Source organism: Diabrotica undecimpunctata, chromosome 7 (assembly GCF_040954645.1).
Source record: "Diabrotica undecimpunctata isolate CICGRU chromosome 7, icDiaUnde3, whole genome shotgun sequence".
Classification (NCBI taxonomy): Eukaryota; Metazoa; Arthropoda; class Insecta; order Coleoptera; family Chrysomelidae; genus Diabrotica; species Diabrotica undecimpunctata.
In genome coordinates, this window is record NC_092809.1 from 14229877 (window position 1) to 14253402 (window position 23526).

Consider the following 23526-nt stretch of genomic DNA (forward strand, 5'->3'; position numbering starts at 1 on the left):
GTACTGATATTCAAAGACAATGTAGTAATCACTTGGGGTGGGATAAGGAGGATATAGCGTGCTTTCAAATTTCTAATTTAATCTATAACTATGATAAATAAATTAAAATTAAACAGTAAAAACAAAATAAAGTTACACTAAAACATTAAAGCGTTTTCTTAGAATGAGGAGGATGTTTAAATAATAGGTTAGGTAACAAAGGTACAATTGATAATTACCTGGATTCAAGGTGAGCTGTCGTTGCAGCTTTTTGTGCAAGTTTTCTTGAAGCGTCGGTGGCTGAGATTGGATATAGGAAGCACCTACATTATCTACGCTGCGACTCTTGGAGACAACGGCGTGCTGGGGTTCTTTAGGAGGAGGAATATTCGACCGAGTCCGACCGAGAGGAGTTTTTCGGATATCACCTTCCCTAGCCTAATACAAATGAAACTTTTAAAAAATATATTTTCAAACTTATGATATAAGTAATAGTTTATATTTATAAAACAAGTTAATTAATTGTTAAAACTCTTGGGTGATAAAATTAACTAAAAATTAGTAATCGTAGCATCATTTTGGTGGTATTTATGAAGTTTTGTGAAGGTACATATATGTACAACTGAGCGTGTCAAGAAAAAAAGTAAAAGTTTGGTGGTACATATTTATACCATTACATGAGAAACTTAATTTTCAACCAGAAAAATGATAAAAATGCGCAAATCACTCAAGACATAATGTTACGTCTGGTTAGTACTACAAAGGTAGCATCTTCTCCTAGTTCCTTTTATAGGTATATGGTCTACCACGTGGCGTAACCTTTTTGCGTTAAGAAAGAGTAAATCTAGCTTCCGGAGTATTCCTTGTCTTTGATCGACTACGTCGAATTTAAATATTTTCAATGTTTCCTCTGAGTTCGACCATCTCGTCCTACAAAGGAGTCATTCCTGCTAAAATACTTTCATCGTCCAAGGCTAATTGATTGAGTTACCATTACTTAACAGATGAGCCAGTGGAATATTGTTATCTGCGTAGGAATTGCCCTTATCATCTTAATTATACACCATATTATTGTAGGTTATACTTAATAGATAAGCAATGTTATCTGGATTTTCTAAATTATTATGAAGTTTGCGTTCTATCTGCAATGAATAAAAATGTTCACAGAACTGAAACTTGATTATGTGAAGCATTAACTACTAAGATTATAATTAAAGTTAAAAATGTACCTAAAGAATTGTAAGACTTAGTGTTTAGTGGTACATATATATACCACTTACATTATATAACTAACTATACCATATATATACCACTTTTTTGAACAAAACAATCTTCCTGGCCAAAATATCAATGGAGTTTAGAGGATAATCATATTATATTGAGAAAACATTTTATTTCAAAATTTTAAATTGTCATACGTGGGAAGAGTTCTTGACAACAACTACTAAGGTTAATTTACACCATTAATAAACGGAAAATGAAACCTGTAATAGATATTTTCAACGATTTAACAAGATACAACATTTTTCAACTACTGCAAAAACACGAAAATCACTATGAAATCTTATAATTTTATAATAAAACATTATGAAATACTTTTATATCAATTATTCACTACTAGATCGTTAAAAACAGTGGAAAACTTACGATTGCAATAAACGCTCACCGGTATTGATTTTTACCACCTTAAGACGTCGTTTTAGTCTTTTATCAAAAAATAACGTTATTCACTGAGAGGTTATATCAGGCAGAGTTGTCGACCTTGCTATTCCGAAAGAGATTTTGCTTATTTTAAAAATATGCCAGTATTAAGTGAAAACAGCAAGTGGTACACATATGTACCAATAACCTATAAAGGGTTAAAACGCCATTCCTAGAAAGAAGAAGTATTATTTCATATTCTTTTCACATCGTTTTTATTTCACTTATCTGGCTGGAGTAGCGTACATGTCCAAAATATAGGCAGTTTATGGTAGCTATATATGAACGTGGAACATTAAAACTCACAAACCAAGTAGTTTGTGGAATAACAGTTATAAAGTGATGTATCTTGTATGGTTTAACTGATTCTTTATTAAAAACATAAGGATTTCTAAATGTTTTGCGCAAAACAACATTTTTTTATGTTGTTTAGAAATGATAAGCAATCTAAAAGAATTAAGACAACGCTCAGCAGGTTCTACATGTACTGGTTGTATAGTAGTGGTACGTTTCATACGGGTATGTTTTACAGCACCCAAATGTGACAATTTTGTTTAATACCAACCTTAGAATGAATCACTTCTCAATTAAATTATTTTTAGTGATATGTAGTAAATGGTGTTTACTATTGTAGGTAAACATGAAACTTCGAGTAAAATTATATCAGAGCTTTAAAAATGTTTATCTCTAGCAAATTATAAAAAAGTTATTCAAATTTTACCTGTAAATGTCTTTGTGCGTGTTCTGACAATCTCTCCGTTACACTCTTATGGGGCAAAGGTCCTCTCTCAGGATGATGATACTTGCATTTATTGCCGTAGGTACATTTTTTCGCGTATGGACACGGCGGAGGAGGGTCTCCCTTCTTTGGTTGGCATTTCAAGAAATTGTCTAACGTAGGACCTGATCGACCCAGGGGATCATCGGGAGGCATGAAGTGATCGTTGACAAATGAATACATTAGAATGCGCTCTTCTACTACTTTGCGAAACTCGGCGTTTTCTTGACAGAGGTCTCTGTAGTTATCGTTGCTTACTACAATGCCGTCCGTCTGGGCTGCCAATTTTAAAATGTATCTACGGAAAAATGTTTATACATATTATTATATAGTACAATAAAAACTGAAACAAATAGAAACGGAATATACCGACTAAATTTTTTTTTTGCATTTCTACCGCAGCAAACCTTTTTTATTCGATTCTATATATTTTTTCAAGTTCACATGTATTTTTTTTTAAATTTTTCAAGTGGACCTTATGAAACAGTATGTTTTATTTGTTTGCAATTATCTTGAGTCTGTTGATGTCTATTGGTATAATTTTCTAGGCTTTTATCAGTGTTCACAGACGAATAAATTCTTCTACTTACCGGTCGTCGTAGCACACCATCCGTTTACCACCGACCAGCCGCGAAGGAGTAAATACTAACAGTCTCTCTTTTTCAAGTTCAGCCAAAATATCTTGATCTCTGATGAGGTTATCGGGACGGGGTGATTCTTTTCTCCATTTCGGTACGAATACAGTTATGTCTTTGTGTCCGCGAGCTTTGAACCAGTCCACGCAAATTTTGATGCCTCGACAGGAGAATATTTCTTTGTTACCATGACTGAAAGAAAAAAATAGTTGATTGTTTATGTAGAAAATTAGAAGATTCAAGACAGAGCCCCTATTTCATAGAAACTTATGTACAGTTATTTTAAAATAATTCTGAAAGATGGATATATTTTTAGAATTATATTCCATTATGGTATAGATAGAATATCCAAAAAATTTATTTAGTAAAAATGTAGGCAATGATATTCTCCATACTTGAAAAAAATGTAGAATTCTACAGGGTGATTAATAACTATGTGGTATAGCAAACATACAATTTTTTAAATGGGACACCCTATATATTTTTTCAAATTTGTATTTTTCTCATAATTCTTGTTCTTATAGTATTGGGTTTTGCATTACTATACAGAGTATTTAAGAAGTTATGACCATTTTTATTTCGAAATCCCTATGAAAATAACACCCCATATATAAAGAAGTAATGCATAAACATTTGTTTATTTTATATAATAAAGTAAACAATATACTGTAGGTTATAAATTAAGTTTAATTGAAATCATTGACAAAAATTTGTACACAGGGTGAACTACAAAACAAAATTACGCCTTTCTCAATTTTTTTAAATGGATCACCCTGTATTTTATTGTTTAGAAATATTGTATTTATATATACCTAAACTTATTACTTTCCGAGATATTTTTAGTTTTCTTTAAATTTCGGGAATGCATTCAATTTTTTTAAGTAGAAATAACTATTGAGTATTGAGCGATAATATAACAAAATTATTTTTGTTTAATAAGTAACTAACAAAAAATATGAACCATAACAATATGCAATGAATGTATCAATAAATGTGATATTATGGAAATATCTTCTTCTTCTTCTGGTTCCTATCCGTTTCGGATGTTGGAAATCATATTGGCAATCATGACCTTGCTCGCTGCGGCTCGAAACAGCTCCGTTGAGGTTTTCTTAAACCATGTTCTTAAATTCCGCAGCCATTATATTCTCCTTCTACCGAGTCCTCGCTTACCTTTGACTTTACCTTGCTATATAGACTGCAGCAGGGAGTAACGGTGCTGATTTCTCATAACGTGTCCCAGATATTGCAATTTTATGCGTTTGATCGTAAACACAATATCTGGTTCCTTCTTCATTTTTTATAGAACTTCCTTGTTCGTGATCCTTGCTGTCCATGATTTTCTCAGCATTCTTCTATAAAGTCACATCTCAAATGCTTCAAGTTTTTTAATAGTGGTGTCTGTAAGCGTCCATGCATCCGCCCCGTACAACAACACAGAGAAAACATAGCATCTCAACTGTCTCATTTTTGTATCTAGGGATATGTTGTGACTTTTGAAGATGGCGCTCATTTTGTTAAAGACCGATCTTTACCCGTTTATTAAAGACCTTATTAAAGACCGTTTAAAATTCCTACAAGATAATACGTTTTGCATAATAATCTAACAAGATTGTTTTTATTAAATAAATAACTCACACAAAACAGAAAGCAAAACAATATACAATTGATGTAACAATTTTTAGATTGTTATATCAACAGTATTATAAGCCAGGAATTTTTATTAAAACATTCCTAATGCCGATTGTGATGCGCAGCTTTTAATAAGTATAAAGCCATTTGTGTCAGTTACAAATGTAAAATAGTAGACTTTGAAAAAATGACAGTTTTCATATTATTAAAGGCGGTAGGCTTTGAAAATGACAGTTTTCATATTATTACCTTTTTAATCGGTCTGTGTGGCTTGTGTTTATGCATTGGCTGTTTGAGACAAGCATGTCAATAAAAGTAAGAATAATAGGCCATCGGGTATGAAAACAACCCATCCCATAGAAATAAATGTAATATACCAGAAATAAATGTAATATACCAGAGATAATGACTTTTATTAAACTGAAAAATTACAAATTAAAACTTATTGCTAGTTTTTTTACTTAAGTTCTAATCAAACTTTCACTTTTATTGTTTTTAAATGTTTTCATTATACACTACTGAACTGAAAAATCGCTCATTGTCTAATTAACATATTCTAGTAAACACAGAAGGTCTTTCTTTTTTTTAAGAGTTAATTTTTCTTCCATCCGGATAGAGTGTTTCGAGCTCTAGGTTAGCAGCATCTTGAGAATTCTTTTTACTGAAGTTAACTTCAGTAAAAAGGACTTCTGGATTATTCGAATATTTAAAATACATGGAGAATGGATGCATCTTACTATACAGCATCCACTGCATTTTTAGCCACTCTACTTTAGACCTATCAACGCTTATCTTTCTGTTCGTAATGTTACTTTCTAAGGCTTTCGTCGATATGAAATCGTCTCGTTTCATCTGTACTACCTTGAATGGATTCTTTTTTCTCACTGCTGCTATCACGGTGTTCCAATGCTCCGGAATGTGTATGTTTGAGAAATACCTCTTCTGCTTGTCTATCAAGCCGAAAACTCAGTCACAAGATGAGTAGGAATGGCCGCTCACTGTAAATTTGTGATCAATATGTTTCACAGTATAAGCTGGATTTGATACAATGTACGTACACAACACCGCAATTTTTATATTGCGGTTCTGACCGCCACATTGGTCTGAGTACATTATTAGTTTCTTTGTAAGTACATTATCTCTAATAAATTTTAATAAACATGAACCTATTTCCTGTGGCCCTCTGGATGCAGTCGATTCGTCCCAAACGTACATAAAAATGTCATCGGTAGCTGCATTGTGAATCTCTAAACAGTAAGTACATAACTGCCGTTTATAATAGCATATTCCAGTTGAAATTACCGGAATTGGAAGAATCTTCATCAGATCAAATATAATTACTGTGGTGTCATTGTTTTCTTTTGCATACTGCATATCAATTTTCATATTATTCATGACACTTTCCCCTTTTCTTAAATGAATCTTCTTGGCAGTGGTAAGTTCGGCCTTCTTGGAATGTTCACTATTTTCACAAGCCTCTATTTTTACTTTGAAATAATCGCATTTCTTACATGAATCTGTTATAGGAGCATGGAATGATAAGTTGAACTTTTCAGTGAATATTTTTTCAAAGATGTATTTAGAAACAGGTTCGCTGATTTTCTTTTAATATTCGGAATACATTATTGTCAAATTCAAATCAGGTGGCAAATACTGTCTTGTCTCACTTTTGTGTCTGGTGTAGTGTGAATCATATTTTGGAAAAGTATTAATGAACTCATTTTCTTTCAGCTCTCGAGTTTTGTTTTTTGGGACATGTTTACCTCGCTTGTCAATAGGGGGCGTATCACTAACTGATTTATTTTTCAAAAACCTTGTGAGATGTCCATCTGATACTTGAAGGGCATGTTTGAAAAATGACTTGCAAACACGAATTTGTTTTCCGTTTATATCTGGTAAATGATAGTCTGGAAAATTCTCTCGGCTTTGTTGTGGCATCGTTTGCATTTTGTTTACATGATCTTGCTTTAATTTACGAGTGAACACAGGTATAAGCTTTGCAAATTGAAATTTTATAATCCATAAAATTTGGAAAATAGTACTCTTTGTCTTTCAGGGTCGATCTTCTCGTGGCATTTACGATCTTTACAGGGAACGAGAACGCCTTTAGTGTTAGTGTATTCCTCACCTTTAGCTCGTTTTTTTTTCTCACATTTTTTTTCCACGTATTTTCCTTGCGAATGTGTTTCCTTGTCGTCTTTGTAGAAACTGAATGACAAATCTTTAAGAATATGTTGCAAATTTGGCGAAGAGCTCCTGCTGCGATGATCTGGAACATACTCGGAACTTGAATCTTGATAGGGCTCCTCTACGCTTGATCCAAGTATATCTCGTAATTCATTTTTGATTTTATCAGTAGTTTCAGCCCCACTCCCTCCATCATGTGCAATTGTTACAGCTCCAGGAACATCTGAACATAATTACTATTTATGTAAGATGTAAGCTTTGAAAAAATTAAAACAGTACAATTAATGTTTTTTTGTAGGTTATGTTAACTTGACAAAGGTTATAAATAACAGTTGAATTGTTGGTTAAATAACAGAGAAAATCACCTTTAACGTTACATGCAGTGCCTTCCGCGCCTTCGTCCTCACTTTCATTCATGTTTTTATTAATTTTCTAATTAAAACACTGTTATAAAATAAGAAACACGCAAATAACCTCTGAATCACAATGACAGTTAAGCGTTGTCAATGTCAGAGTGGCCCAAGTCACCTGGGTCACTATGATTTTTAAAATAGAGTATAAAATTACAATGCCAAAACAATACTAGTATCGCCATCTGTTATTCTCATGGAAAACTAATCTTGGGCCACTGTGGCTTTGAAAATCTTATTTCACATCGTTTTTTGTGATAAAGTCTAAATATGAAAAAATGTCACTTGGGCCACTCTGGTTCTGGTGGCATCAATTATGAGAGGAATATAAATGAAAAAATATATAGGGGGTCCCATTTAAAAAATTGTATGTTTGCTATACCAAGTAGTTATTTATAACAATTATGATGATTTTAAAGAGAAAGACAATTTACTTACCTCATAGCTACATTACTACCATCTATAACTATTGGACGTAGCGATTGCGTTCCTTCGATCGCTTCAATTTGAAATGCCGTCATATCTAAAGTACTTTCCGACGGACTGCTATCGCAAGAACTGCCCTTCTGCGCTCCTAATTTGATCAGTTCTGCCAACAATTCGTTTTGTGTGGGCGAAGGCCCCAGTTTTTGAAGTGCCGCTTGTACTAATTTTTCGGTATAGCCAAGCTTGAGAGCGAATTCTACCCTAGAATATAATAAAAAATAAAATTAGTTTTTGTTAAAAAAAATATAACCCAGCAGTTTTAAGACAAAACACACAACCTATCATCGATTAAACTAAGGAAAATATACAATAATTATACCAAGGCATATTAGTATCAAAATGTTTGAGATATGCATCCCAAAAATTACAATATTCAAATATATTTAGCTCCATTCTATGACTTTTATATTCCCAGTGCTTTATTAAGAAACCAAGTGCTGGGAATATTCAGAAAAATTGTGCGATGGGCCCAAAACCATAAAGATTACAACTTTGATGATATGGCAATAACTTCTTACTGGATAGAAGGTAATGAAATCATGCAATTAGACTTCGTAAGTTCTAGATTTTCACCCAACGTGACCAGAAGTCGATATTTAAACTCTTCGTGTACCTTTGCGTCGATTGCTATACGATCTCCCTAATTTTGAGTCATTTTTGCCAAACTTCCGGTGATAACTTTTTAACCGAAAGTGATATAAAAACCGGAACTGTGTCTTGGTAAGGCGAGTCAAATAATATATCGCTTGTACTATCTCGGCAACTTAAAAACAGTACTTCGGGTTGCAACTCTGGAATCAAAAGTCCGAGGTCAAATTTCTCACCTTTGAAAATCTCGGCGTGAAAACAATAATAGAAATGAATTTGATTGTTGATTGATAAAAATTATGTTTATAAATAAAACACTTACAATTTATTATTCACAAAGATCTATACATCACTTTCATACTAAGGAAACTTTTCGAAATGATCTTATCCACATAATTGCAGAGTACAATATGTTTACTCTATGTGTTAGATGAATGGCTGGTCACCTAGTGTATGCACGAATCAAGAGGAACAAAAATACTTCCATAATCCAGAAGGCAGAGAGTGCGGTAGGAAGAAAGAGATGGCTAGATGGCGTAAAGGTTAGGTGACTATGAGCGACATCTTATAGTTATAGTGGCAGCTTGGTGTCAGATAGTGACAACTTCAAACCCAAGACCGTAAGAAATAGAAGAGGATAGTCTAGACCAATGCTTTGTGACAATGGTAGCGTCAAAAAGTTAGACAAGTAAGTTGTTTGATAAGGAAATGACATATAAACATACAATATACAAAATATGCGCATAAGAACAGAATTTGATCTCAATTGTAGGGATAAAAACACTGTAGATGGCGAAATTATCTCATACCGCTAGAAGTCTCTCCATGTGAGAAGACAGTCTGCAAGATAATGAAAATTAAAGCGACGAAAGCTCCAAAAATCTAGATCATAAAGTTAATATGTAATGATTGTAGAATAATAAAAAATCTTTTTTTTTGAATTTTTTAAAATTGTGTTAAAATGTTGAGTGGGAATGTTCTCAAGTTACTGATAAGTAACTGATACGTAAGTACTGATAAGTACTGATAAATAGAATTTTGTTATCAATGTTAATTGCAACGTTCAGTAAAAAACTGTAGGATCACTGGTATCGTGTTACAAACAATCAAGTATTCAGGCTTAAAACATTATTATACAGAATGATCAAGGCTGCTGCCGACTCCAAATCTCTGCTCTGTATCATAAATAGACCATGTCTTATACTTATAGAATATTTTATATTTGTTGATTCTGAAATTAGTTTTTGATTTTCGTTTATTATGTTCATGTTACTTTTGCATTTATTTTATATTATATAACAAACAGTACTGTTCACTCCAGTCATTATTTGATTCATAAGGCCAGACAATATCATAATGAATTTTCAATAGTTTCTATGGAGGTCGTTTGTGTGAACGGTCACGTCCCCGTCCGCTAAGAATGGTAACTAACTAAAAGGTCAAAGAATTAAAAGATAATCAAAAACATTACACAAACGGATCTAACGAAATTGTGAAATTTATTATTTATCATTAGAATGCTGACGTTTTGAGGCACGCTTCCAAACAACATGAGAGTAGAATAGTCGAGTCAACTGGGTATAAAATGACACTAATTTATTAATACATAAACAGATTTAAATAAACTTCTACTTTTACTTATATTTTACGGACTTTATATTTGGTATAAATTGTTAATTTTTCGAAGAAGGTTTGGTTACATTAGTCATTAAGATTCCACAAATGATATCGGACTCCAACTTTTTAAACCCAGTAACATATTGTGTAGAGTTTCAATCAACCGTGGTAAAATACAGGATGACGATAAAATCCGAATATTTCTCTTTGGCTGTGGAGGAAAAACTCATAGAGAAGACCTTCTTAACTTCATTATAGCCATTGACTTTAAATTTTTTAAGCAAAGCTTCTATAGTGGCGTTGTATTACTTTTTTTCTTTACAGTAAAATGCCGAGGCGAGCGTCACGGAAAATTCGTTTAAAAATACCAGCTTTTTAAATATCAAAGTGGATTTAGTCTACAGTCAATATTAATAAAGTTGTTCAAATTATTTATAAGGCAAGAATGACTCTAATTTAGTAAAATGTTCTTGCAATGGTAAAAATGGCTTTTATTAATTTTTTTAAAACATATTTAAAATATAAATTCTTTCATGTGGTACCCGCAGAATCGCTGTATCATTATTATTTTCTGAGCAAAATTGCAAAAAAAGCTCAGTGGGATAAACAAATTCAATAAAACTTAAAATTGACGAATTGCCTTGAAATTTGTGCATTATAAGGACTACTTGAATCAACTTTTCATACAATATCATATGTTAATTTTTGCAAAAGTTATAACAAGTTTTTGACTTTCGAAATTTTAGCTTTATTTTGAAATTTTCGAAGCAACAAATGATCATACCAAAATTCAAATACTGTCATTTTGAATCTTTGTCCATCTACTAAAAGATAAGTACTCTAAATATTAGTTGTACCTATTAAAATAATTGTATAAATATCATAATAGAGTATCTTTGCAGCTGAACATGAATTAATCGTGCTAAACACATTTTACAAACTACCACATAGACGCCTGTATATGTGGAAATCACCTAGAGACAACCGAGAAAACGGTATTATAAGAAACCAAATAGACTATATACGTTTTAAGAAAAGAAGAAATAGTTTCAACAGTGTTAAAACCTACCTAGGCGCTGATATTCAATCTGACCACAATCCTTTAGTGGGCGTGTATAGAACCAAGTTAAAGAAAACACGCTGAAAAACTGTAAAAAAACATGACATGAGAAAATTGAAATGTAATGAAGCAAAAGAAATAGCAAAACAATAAATAGAAAATTCAAAGAAATCGATATACAATGGAAAGCACAGAAGAGAAGATAGAATCCCTTAATAAAACGATAGACGACATTAAAGACAATTTTATGAAGAACGAAGAAGGTAAGAATAAGACATGGATGACGACAGAGATTCTGCGGCTGATAGAAGACAGAAGGAAAAACAAGTTTTGGCTAGTTTCAGAATTTATTACGTTACCAAAGAAACAGGAAGCGAAAAAGTGCGGAGAATATAGGCTAATAAGTCTAATGAGCCATACACTAAAACTTTTTAGAATAATATATACAATAAAAACAATAAGAAGAAATCTTGAAGATAAACCGACGGAAGATCGAGATTCTACGAGGCGTTAGATAAGAATGTATACTTTCATCTATATTATTCAACCTATATTCAGAGGAAATATTTAGTGAAGCCTTGGAAAATTTCGAACATGGAATCCTTTTAAATGGAGAACGCCTAAACAACATCCGCCAAGCAGATGACACCGTTATTTTTGAGACAGTTTTAACAGTTTACAAAAACTTTTAAACAAAGTAAATGAAGTAAGTGAAAGATTTGGACTACAAGTAAACATACCAAAAACTCAATTTTTGGTTATCAGCAAAAATAAAATTAGAAACGTCCAACTGCTTATCAAGAATACACCAGTGGACCGAGTAAAACAGTTTACCTATCTTGGAACAATAGTAAACGAACAATGCGATCACTCACAAGAAGTAAAATGTGGAATAGAGAAGGCTAGAAGTGCATGTAAGACAACACTAACACCTAAGCTGATCAAGAACAAAAATGAATGGATGACCGATGAGATTCTGGATCTCATGGAAGCAAGGAGATCCTATAAAACCAAAGACAAAAACATGTATAATATTATACACACATAAATAAGGAGAAAGATCAGAGATGCAAAGGAAAGATGGTATAGTGACAGATGCGAAGAGATTGAACAGTTGGTAGAGAAACATGATAACTTAAACCTTCATAAAAAAATTAGGGAAATAACAGGCACTAATATTAAGAAAAAATCAAACATACTGCTGGATAAAAATGGCAAAATAATTATAGACGTCGGTGAAAGGCTTAAAAGATGGCAGGAATATATTCAAGAGCTATTTAAAGATGAACGGACTGAAATAGTACTAGAGCAGGAAAAGTTCGACAACGGCCCAGACACAACAGAATATGAGGTATTAGAGGCGATAAAGCGAACAAAGAACAACAAGGCAACAGGTCCTGACGAAATACCTGAAGACATAATACGGTTAATAGAAGAACAGCAAATTGGAATATTGGTCGACTTATTCAATACAATATAGAGTACAGCAATCATTTCCAGAGATTGGCTGATGTCAACATTCATAACACTAACAAAAAAAAACAAATGCAAATGAATGCCAAGACCACCGGATAATAAGTTTAATGAGTCATACGCCCAAAATATTTTTAAAAATTATACACCGGAGAATACACAACAAACTTGAGCAGGACATAAGTGACACACAATTTGGATTTAGAAATGCACTGGGAACGAGGGAAGCCCTATTCGCTGTGAATGTACTTGTGCAAAGGTGCATGGATGTTAATCAGCCAGTATATATGTGTTTCTTGGATTACAACAAAGCCTTCGATAAAGTCAGACATAACCGTCTTATCCAATTACTTGAAAAGAAAAAATTAGATATGAGAGAGATCAGGATCATTAGCGCTATCTATTATAATCAGATCGCTGTGGTAAAAGAGAACAACGTCTTTTCAAATGAAATACAGATTGAGAGGAGCGTCAGGCAGGGCTGTGTCCTGTCTCCTAGTTTTTTCAATTTGTGTTCAGAGGAAATAATCCAGGAAGCACTAGAAGAACTAACTATGGGAATAAAAGTAAATGGCCGACCAATCAATAATATATGGTTTGTCGACGACCCTATTTTATTAGCGGAATGTCTTGAGGATTTACAACACATGTTTGACAGAGTGGTAGAAGTCAGTGAAGAAAACGGACTGTCCCTAAACACAAAAAAGACACAGTTTATGGTAATTACACAAGCCCAACAGCGCCAAGAAAACATAACAATACATGGAGAACAAATTAAAAAAGTTGAAAAATATAAATATCTGGGTACAATAATTAACGAAAATAATGAGTACACAGAAGAGATTAAGGCAAGAATAGGACAGGCATGAAATTCTTTCAACAAACTGAAAAAAGTACTCTGCAGTAGGACCTTTCCATTTTATTTAAAGATGCATAAAGACTTCTGAGATGCTACGTGTTCTCCGTATTATTTTATGGGTTGGAGTCTTGGACATTAAAGAAAGATGTTTCGGACAGATTAGAAGCCTTAGAGTTATGGGCCTACAGAAGGATATTAAGAATAAGTTGGGTGGATAGACTCACGAATGTCGAGGTGTTGAGAAGAATGGGAAAAGATAAAGAGGTTTTAAATACAATTAAAGTAAGAAAACTGCAATATCTGGGACATGTCATGAGGGGCGAGCGTTATAACTTGTTGCAATTAATAATGCAAGGAAGAATACAGGGTAGAAGGAGTCGCGGAAGAAGACGCATCTCCTGGTTAAACAATTTGAGAGCTTGGTTTAACTGCACTTCTGCTGACCTCTTTAGAGCAGCGGTTTCGAAAGTGCGAATTGCCAACCTTCTTAGAGGAGATGGCACATGAAGAAGAAGAAGAAGAAGAAGAAGGAGTGCATTCAACAACATGGACAAACTCTTTAAAAGCCACAACCTTAATCTGGAGATAAAAATAAGGCTCCTACGATGTTAATATATCTTCTCGATATTATACTACGGAGTTGAATCCTGGACACTCACTGAAGCAATGTTAATGAAGTCACTGAAGCGATGAAGAAAAAAATTTCAAGATGTGGCTATACAGAAGAATCCTGAGAATATCATGGACGGACAATATACATAATAAAGATATCATTTTTTCACTATTATTTTCACGAGCGCGTAGAAATCAATAAATCACCAAAAAGAGATATAACTTACGACATAATTATATTAGACCACAGTGCATATTTTTAAAAGCATCAGAAAATGTGAAGTAAATATTTTCTCAATTTTCTGTAGCAATTTTAAATAAATAAATAACTGTGGCGTGTTCTGTCCATAAATCATTATCAAATATATGTGTGAAAACAAATAAAATATTACTGTGTAGCTACTTACGTCAATGTAATGAGATAATTAATATGTTATTGCCAAATTTAATTATTTATTTAATTTCTGATGCAAATAATTTTGCAACAGGGTTCGGGCCTTCTTCAATTACCTGAGAGAAATAAGAATATAAAAATATGGCACCAAGAGTAATCTGCCCTCAGGAAATTCTTCTGAGAATTGAAAAGATAATTTAAAAATACATGAAATACAAAAAAACTTACAAGGAAAAACTTCTTGTGTAATTAGTATATTCAATTTATAACGAAAATCTCCAAAAGGATAACTAAATTTCAAACCGTTTTTGATCTTATCAGACAATCATCGGTGATACTTGAACATTTGCAGAAAGGTTGGTTTAGACATAAAAATGTTATTTGAACTTAGAATTTAATAACATAATGTCCTGAGCCCTTATTCGAAAATGGAAACTACGTTTGTTTAAATGATGTGCCTTATCTCGCTTTTTTTTATGATAACTATATAGATTCTTGTACTAAACTATAAAGCATTAATGACTTACTTCTAAATGACAACCCTTAACAGATATTGAACAAATTATCAATAATTAATAAATATTTAGCGGTTGCGAAACCGGAAGCGAAGCTCTCAATATTATCAAGTCTCACCAAAGGGGAAAATAATTAATTGACCTAATTTTACGTAATCAACCGACGACCCTTAATAAGATTGCACCTAATTAATTTTCCCTCTACTTCTTTGCAATCGCTATATAAATATTTTACTATGATCATTAAGAGCTTCCGATAAAGTAGGGGAGAGTAGTACACTTTGAGACATGGTAAATAATAAAACAATCTAATACTTTTTAAATTTACCGCCAAGATTCAATTCTGCAACCAACATAATCACAGAAATGTCATTTTACAGCGCCAGTTAAAATATCGTCATTTCATTCGTGACCTCATGAAAGTTCAGTGATAAAATTTTTAATTAAGGTAAGAAGTTACTTTTTATATAGTTTTATTGACTTATTCATCATCATCTTTGGCTCGACAAACCTCTGTCGTTCCTGGCCTGCTCTAAGATCCGTCGCCATTCTGTTCGGTTTCTGGCAACGTGTTGCCAGAAAGTGTTTACAACAATGCTATTTGGTACACAATGAGACACTGGGTGTTAGTACACAATGAGAATGACCCATTGTGTACTAGTGTGTATGCTACAATAATGGTTGTATAGGTAGACTAAATGTTTATTTGGTTTGTTATAGACATGGTGCGCAAAGAAAAACCAAGGAGTCGAGCGACATTCAGCTCAGATCCAAGATGTTTTAAACGGAAAATCATTGAGAATTGCTGCCATTGAACACGGAGTAAAATTTCAGACATTACAAAGATATGTCGAAAAAAAAACGTACTAATCCAGATAATGATCTAATTGAACCCAATTATGCTGTACGACGTGTGTTTTCAGAGAAATAGGAAATTGCTTTGAATGAACTACGGATTAACAATCATTCCAGCACGAAAGGTACCATATGATATATGAAAGGTACCAGTTCCAGCGAAATTGGAACAAGGATAAAATAGCTAGACTCCAATGGTTCCGTTCATCTTTAAATAGGCGTGGGAACCTCAGTATACGTCAACCAGAGGGTTACAGTTTATCAAGATTAACATCGTTTAATCCACACAATGTCAACAAGTTCTTCTACAATGTCGTTTAATCTAGATATCAATCAGCTGTGTCTAATATAGGATATATAACCTTGAGACTAGTACAACAACAATGCATAAACCAAAGAAAATCGTGGCTGAGAAAGGTGTAAACAGCTGAATAGTTGTACTAACGGTGAAAGGGGTATTCTCATTACCATATGTGTCGTTATATGTGCGAATGTGCAAATCCAAGTGGATGGATGAGTAGCGAGCTGTTTGTCGACATTATAAAACACTTCATCAAGTTCAGCAACAGTTCAATTGAAAACTTTTCCATACTGATCTACGACAATCACGAGAGTACGTGACATACCAGTTGTTCAACTGAAAAAGGATACTGGTGTATATAGGATATGGTGTCATACTGACTCTGCCTCCTCATTGAAGTAACGAACTGCAACCCCTTGATGTTTTCAATTTTCGCTCCCTTTAAAGCGTTTACAATGCCGTTATAGACTCATGGTTGCTGAGCCATCCTGGAAAACCTATTTCAATATACCAGATAGCACAATGTGTTCGAGAGGCATATATGAAAGCATTAACAGCTAGTATTATTCTGTCAGGTATTAATAAAACGGGAATGTTTCCCCTTAATAGAGAATTTTTTTCTAAAGCTGACTTTATTGGAAGTTCTGTGACTGATAGACCAAATGAAACTGAAAAGTCAAATCCACAACCAGAGTAGACAGAAATGTCTATTGTGGTTTCCAATCAAGTTATATCATCCTCATCGAAGACACCTGAAAATCAAGTAGTATCCCCACCAAAGACACCTGAAAAACCGATAATGTATCAAAACTCTAAGTCAATAGTATTATCTGCGAATTCTAGTCCTTTCATCTCCCCTCAGTTTAAAGGATTTCCAAAAGCAGATTTTTCAAGAAGCACACTATATCGTTTGTTGTGCTGAAGATTGAAAAACGCTGTACAAACGCTGTAGAAAGTCAATTGTAATATGGAGAATCAGTTCACGAGTGAATTGAAAGAAAAAATAATTATTCAATACCGTCAGAAAATTATTAATTGTTTGATGACCGCTAAGTAAAAGAAGCAAATGAAAGTACAAGTAGGCAGGTACTTATAGAAGATTATCGCTGTTAACTGCTGTTGAATACAAAAGGAGGATTTATTTATGATTATTCACAGAATGAGCGAAATATGGCAAACCCGCTGGCAATTTACAACCACTGATTCTAATGTTTGAAAGGCAGTATAGTGCACTCATTTCGTAAGGCATCATCCAATTTATAGAGATTAAATGATAACTATTCATTTTCTAATTAAAAACACCTTAGACAGTTCCAATTAGTTTTCAGAAAACATTTTATACGCATTTTCAAATTATTCTCTTATATTTTTATTATTTGGGTTGTAATAAATGACTTGAAGTGAATTACACTATTAGTAACAATACTTCAAATTTAAAAAGATTTTAATTATTGTTCCCAAAATATTTGGTGCCTACCTATAGAAAATGTCACACCGAGAGTGCAGTACGGCTAATATAGGAATGCACAATTGCCGGATTTCACGCCTTGTGCTTGGCGATACAAACAGGTCCAAGTGGTAGTCACAGAACCGTACCCAGATCTCTACGCCGGGCTCTGTTATTTGTTATAAAATAATATATTGATAAAATAATTGCCTTCAAATAGCCAAATAAGAGGCATGAATTTGAATAAAAAGACCTTAAGTTTTTAGCGAGAATTTTATTATAAAACTGTATACTTTATTAAACTAACAAATGTATTTTTAATTACATTTCTTGATAGTTATAAATATACCGGGTGGAACCTCCAGTAACTCGATTTCCGTGCACCCAGCCCAATATCCAAGAAAAACTTTTTCTTTTGTAAATATGTGAAAAATTATCAGGAACGGGAATATTGAAAAAGCTTTGCACATTTTTTAATCTCGGCGATGTTATTAAAAAAAACAAGTTGCGCACTTGAATCACTGCGAAATTTTAACACCTACTATGAATTTTTTTTGTGGAAATCTGAAGTGCAGTTTTTGTCCTTGTTAAAACATAATGCAGTCTCGCATTTTTTACACACAACATAAGTTTACCTAGTTCCTTGGCATAGCAACCTGGTAGTTTTCAGCGAAACCTTGTGTTATTCCATATGGGATAATGGTTTTCCTTGCCCACACTTGACCAGATGAGCAGGTATAAGGTTTATAGTGTAAGTTATTTAACATTATATTATATTTATACTTTATGAAACTAACAAATATATTTTAAATTACATTTCTTGATAGCTATAAATATACAGGGTGGAACCTCCGGGAACTCGATTTCCGTGCACCCAGCCCAATATCCGAAAAGCCCATATTCTGATTGGACTGGTAAATGCATTTTATTGGTTATACAGTGTAAAATAATCGAGGTTACTCACAGATATTCAATTAATTATACTAAAGTCGTCCTCTACATCCGAGATGTCGGATTTGCTTTCGCTACTCTCCCCTGTGTTCGCGTGTATTATCAATTGGTCTACGTCATCTTGCAGGTTGTCCGCAGTCCACATCTCAGTTTCCGTTTTCTCAACAACATGTGACATAATTGCGCCAATTTTGCTCTGTGACGCGTGCGAAACCGTCGTCGATCACCTGGCGTACCTCGTCGTTTTTAAAAGTGGTATTATGGGTACCTACATATCGCTTAACTTGGTTCCACACCATTTCTATAGAATTCAATTCGCAGTGATATGGAGGAAGCCTTAAAATATAAACATTATGTTGTGAAGCATACTCATCAAGATGATACTTATCGTATTGATCTTTAAAAGCACGCGCTGCTTCTAATAGCTCGGATTTCAAATAACACTCCTCGAAAAAAATGTCTTTTTCCACTAGCCATTCCTTGATTGCAGCTTTATTCCAGGAATTGTTAGGGAATCTCTCTTTACGGGAGTGGTACGATGCATTGTCCATTACAATGACATTCCTGCGACCATTATTTCGTAAATTTGATATTAATGTCTCCTTAAACCACGACTCAAAATATGCGGCATCCATTTCATCGTGATAGTCGCCATCATTTTTCTTTGCCAGAAAAACACGCTGTGTGCCAGGAAGGAAACCTCCTGAAAAACCTGCATGCAATAAAACATATCGTGGACCTCGTTTAGTAGGTGCTTTTAAGCCAGTACTTAAACCTTTGAGAAAAGCATCACGACTGTTTTGTATCGTAGTATCGCACCATTCGTAATTTATAGATTGGCCAACATTAACCCACGATTCGTCCAAATATATGATATTGCAATGGTCTTTTCGCAAACGTCGTATAGTTCTCAAATAATTATGGCGCCAATGAATAATATCCTCTCGCTCCACCATGATGCTTCTTCGGCCACGTTTCTTATAAACAAATCCAATATCTTTCAGAAGTCTGTATAAAGTAGAAAGAGACAACGTCTGTATATTCTCATTACCTTGTATGAAGTTATGTATATGCTTTAAGAATGGCGGCAAATTTTTCATGAAAAATTCACAATGAACAATTCTCCGTAGAATACTTCTTACACCCTCGTCATATGTGAATATTCTAGAATTCGATTAACACACTCGTTTTTTACGTTTTTTTTTTGGCGATTTCAACGTTCCACTCTGTTCTTTTTCTTTTTTGAAATTGTAAATGCTTCTTTCGCTAACACCAGTCATCAACGAAGTACGTCTTACAGCAGCACTTACATTAAGTTCTTCCGTATTTTGTAAAAAACACAACACATTTAACACTACGAGAGTTTAGCGCAACCGTTAAATAATTCACCGGATTTAAACTTATGGGACTCCATGCTCTCTGTTGAAACTCGGACTAAATTTTGAAGTGTAGTTTCGTTTTCCAAAAGCACTTTCACCCTAAGGATGGGTAGGGGGTGAAATAGGGAAAGCTTGGAGTTTATCAAATACTAATTATGACAAACAAGTTTATGGTCATATTTAGGTGATTATGTTAATGATGGTAATTTGTAGCAGAAGTTTTACAAAAGAAATGAAGACCTATTTATAAAAACAATATAACTGTATTTTTAATATTTTACATACAATAGAAAAAATGTAATTTCTATGAAAGAATTGGAAATTTGAATATTATATATAATATCTATAAATAATATCATTTCCAAGTTTCCAAATTCTTTCCTAGAAATTATGTAGGTTTTTTCTATTTTATGTAAAACATTAAAACTACAGTTATTGTATGTTGTTCTTGTAAAGAGGTGTTCAAATGTTACTCTTATGAATATGATTCAATTGTATATCTTATGTTGACGTTTTATATGCAAAATTCATAGTTTTCGTTGTCAATAACTCATCAATGCCTTTTTATTCTACTGTATACGTATATATACGTATATCAGATATAAAATATTTTACTCGTACTGCCGACAGATGCATTTTATCCAAGCCGGTCCTGTGAGACAATGAGCAATCAACAGCTGGAGAAAACCGACAACCCTGCGCGTTTATTCTCCATAAGAAAAGCATTGCCGTATCTTACCCGTACTGCACTCTCAGTGTGACATTTTCTATAGAATTCTTATAAAATTTGTTCGATTTTCTTGCTTTTTGACATTTAAAGATGTAAAATTTATTACAAAACATAATAAACTGACAATCAATTTATCACGTTATGTGCATTTTTCGGATTTTTAATATAAGCAAATCAGCAATTAAAATATGATAATTGAATACTTTTTAAAATAAGGAAGCATCATTAATAAAACGTGTTCTAATTAATAAAGATATTATAAACGAAGAAAATTTAGAGAAAAAAACTTGATTTATACTCTATTATTTTTTTTACAAAACGTGTTTTAAGATTAGATTGTGTTGTAATTTGTGACTAAGATAATTAGTTAATAAAAAGGAATTTTGTATAGTTAACATAAAACCTGGTCATTATGAGTAATAACAAATAGGCATTTCCACGTGTATGTAAATACAAAATACATCAATTTTTGATCCTTTTCATAATACGTTGAATTCATGAGAAATACCAGGAGGACACAATATATCTAGACACTACAGTTTAAGTTCAAGCTTATTCAAACACTGTTGGGTCATTTACTCCACACGTAAGATGAAAAATTATATCGTATGAACGTCGTGCTGTCTGTGATTTCTCAAGGAATTAATTCACAGCTGACTTATTTCGTCCATTCGTTTGTTCCTTGAGAGCTGTTTGTTGCTGTTTGGTTATTCATCATTTTTCCTGAGGTTTTAACCAAGGTTCTCCACGTTGGGAGCGTTTTCTCTTTAGTGTAGACTCGCTTGTACCTCTATAGTACAATGGTCCATGGTTCGCCGTAAAGGACCTTAATTATTTATTAAAAAAAAGGAGAGCTATTAAAATATTTTAAACCGATATTATTTTGATTTTCTTATTAGTAAACGACTAATTTGATTTGCACCGCGTACAATTAGTAGATCAAGTTAGATTAATAAGTTATCCTCCCCAATTTCTTGTCAAGGTATAGTGCTATAACGTTCCTTATGATTTCTGTTTTCAGTATAGGGTGGCTACGTGTCTTTCAAAATACTTTGTTAACCTTCATCGGACGGGCTGTCGCCAATAGCAAAATTCGGGCTTTACGATTGGTCAAATTGCAACCTTAATTGTAGCCAATGGTATTGCCCGAAATTGCAGCTCGATTCCGGATTTACCATTGGTTAAATGGCAACATAATTGCAGCCAATGGTATTACCCGAAATTGAGCATTGGCTATCGTGCAAGCTCCATGGCGCTCTGCCCTTGCTGAGGCGAATAAACAGAAGGAAAGCGTTTTTGATAGTTGGTATATCATCACTGTAATTTGTAAGTCCTAGAGCATGTCTACGAATATTGGCCTTAGCGCGTTTCACTTTTGTGGTTTTTGGCAATCTTGACCACTCAGTTCCATCTTTAGATACATATACCGGTAAGCCTTCGGAGTCAGTAACTGTTACATTCATTTTGCTCTATGCTTTGATCAATAATAAGGTCATTTTTTCTTCTACCTCTGTTACATTGTCTTAAAAGTTCATCTTCACTCAGTTGCTTTCGGACAAATACGACAAGAAACCAATTGACACTACAACTCAATATATCATATTTATATTATTTCGTTAAATTTTATCGCAGTTAGGGGAATTCCCCATTTAAACATGTAAAACCCTTACATAAAACGATAGTACACTCATAGTCGGTACTAATCCGTAAAATCTATGGGATTCCCAAATTATTACAACTTTATTAGAATTCATTTTATATGACATAAAAGGCTGGCCGGGGTATTAGGAGATCCCAGCCTATAAAATTGAAGTTTAAATTTAATCTAACCGCTAAATGTTCTTGTAGGCATAATTTTTTATACATATACAATACAATATATAAACTACAGATAGATGGAAGACTGCCGATTAAAAATTAAGATCTATAAAGTAACAGCCAAAAATTGTGATCTGGGGTCAAAATAGACTCCGGCCAGTCAGATGAAGGTTAAAGATGATACAAAACAGAGAAAACTTTGTCAAAATTGTTTACCTGGCTGTATAACCGGCGGATATTTCCGGTGTGGACTGTACATATTCGGCGTATTCGGCAGCGAGTGTGTCGCTGGTCGTTCGAGAGACATCCTGATGCCTGGCCGACGCCTGTGTAGCAGAGGAAGGAGTGTCGACTTCGTAATCTGAATCGTAACTGGAATCCTCGCCGGCCACTGCTCCCAAGCATCCCTCAACGCAGATTTCGTCTACATATTTCTGTAAAAAAAAACGAATATAAGTTGACAGTACTTATCACTCACCCTTAAATATATCGCTAAAATTTCACCAGTGCCTAAAAGATAGCAATAACAGAAAGTTAGATGTTAGCAATGTTACTGGAACGAAAGTATGAAAAAGCACGGTTACAAGAATTTTAAATATTCGAAAACGCAGCAGCTTTATCCAGACGAGTACTTTCGAAGAATGGAGTTTTGTGAAACTCTAACAACCCAATGCTAATGATGAACCCAATTTTATTAAAAACATTTTATTTATTGATGAATCTTCTGTTTCGTTAGTAGGGAGACAAAATAGTTTCATTACGAGGTATTGGGCGCGGGAAAACCAGCACAGAAGTGTTATTCACTCAAAAAGTTTGTCTGGATTGGCATTTTAGGAGACCACATAATAGGTCCATTTGTTATTGAGAGCAACTTGAATAGTAGAGTATACCTCGATTTGTTACAGAATCATGTTCTTCCCGCTATTCTCAATCTTTCTGGTGTAAATATGAAGAATGTTTGGTTTCATCAAGACGGCAGTTCAGTTCACAACGCTCAAATAATTAGAGAGTACTTAAACAATACTTTCCGGAATCGACTTATCAGTGGAACAGGCGATATTAAGTGGCCCGCGCGATCTCCAGATCTTACACCGATGGACCTTTATTTTTGGGACATTT

At 33.6% G+C, this 23526-nt stretch overlaps 1 protein-coding gene across 4 annotated transcripts in view; it reads right to left on the bottom strand.

The window, feature by feature from the left end:
- Positions 1-23526, bottom strand: part of LOC140445004 (probable ribonuclease ZC3H12D) — a 118764-nt gene that overhangs the window by 19639 nt on the left and 75599 nt on the right. For all 4 annotated transcript variants that reach the window (XM_072536776.1, XM_072536777.1, XM_072536779.1 and 1 more), the window contains 5 exons: positions 22624-22841; positions 7761-8009; positions 3049-3285; positions 2402-2756; positions 219-417 (listed from right to left, as the gene is read on the bottom strand). In XM_072536776.1, the coding sequence (XP_072392877.1) occupies positions 219-417; positions 2402-2756; positions 3049-3285; positions 7761-8009; positions 22624-22841 (1258 nt within the window). The remainder of the gene's footprint in view (positions 1-218; positions 418-2401; positions 2757-3048; positions 3286-7760; positions 8010-22623; positions 22842-23526) is intronic.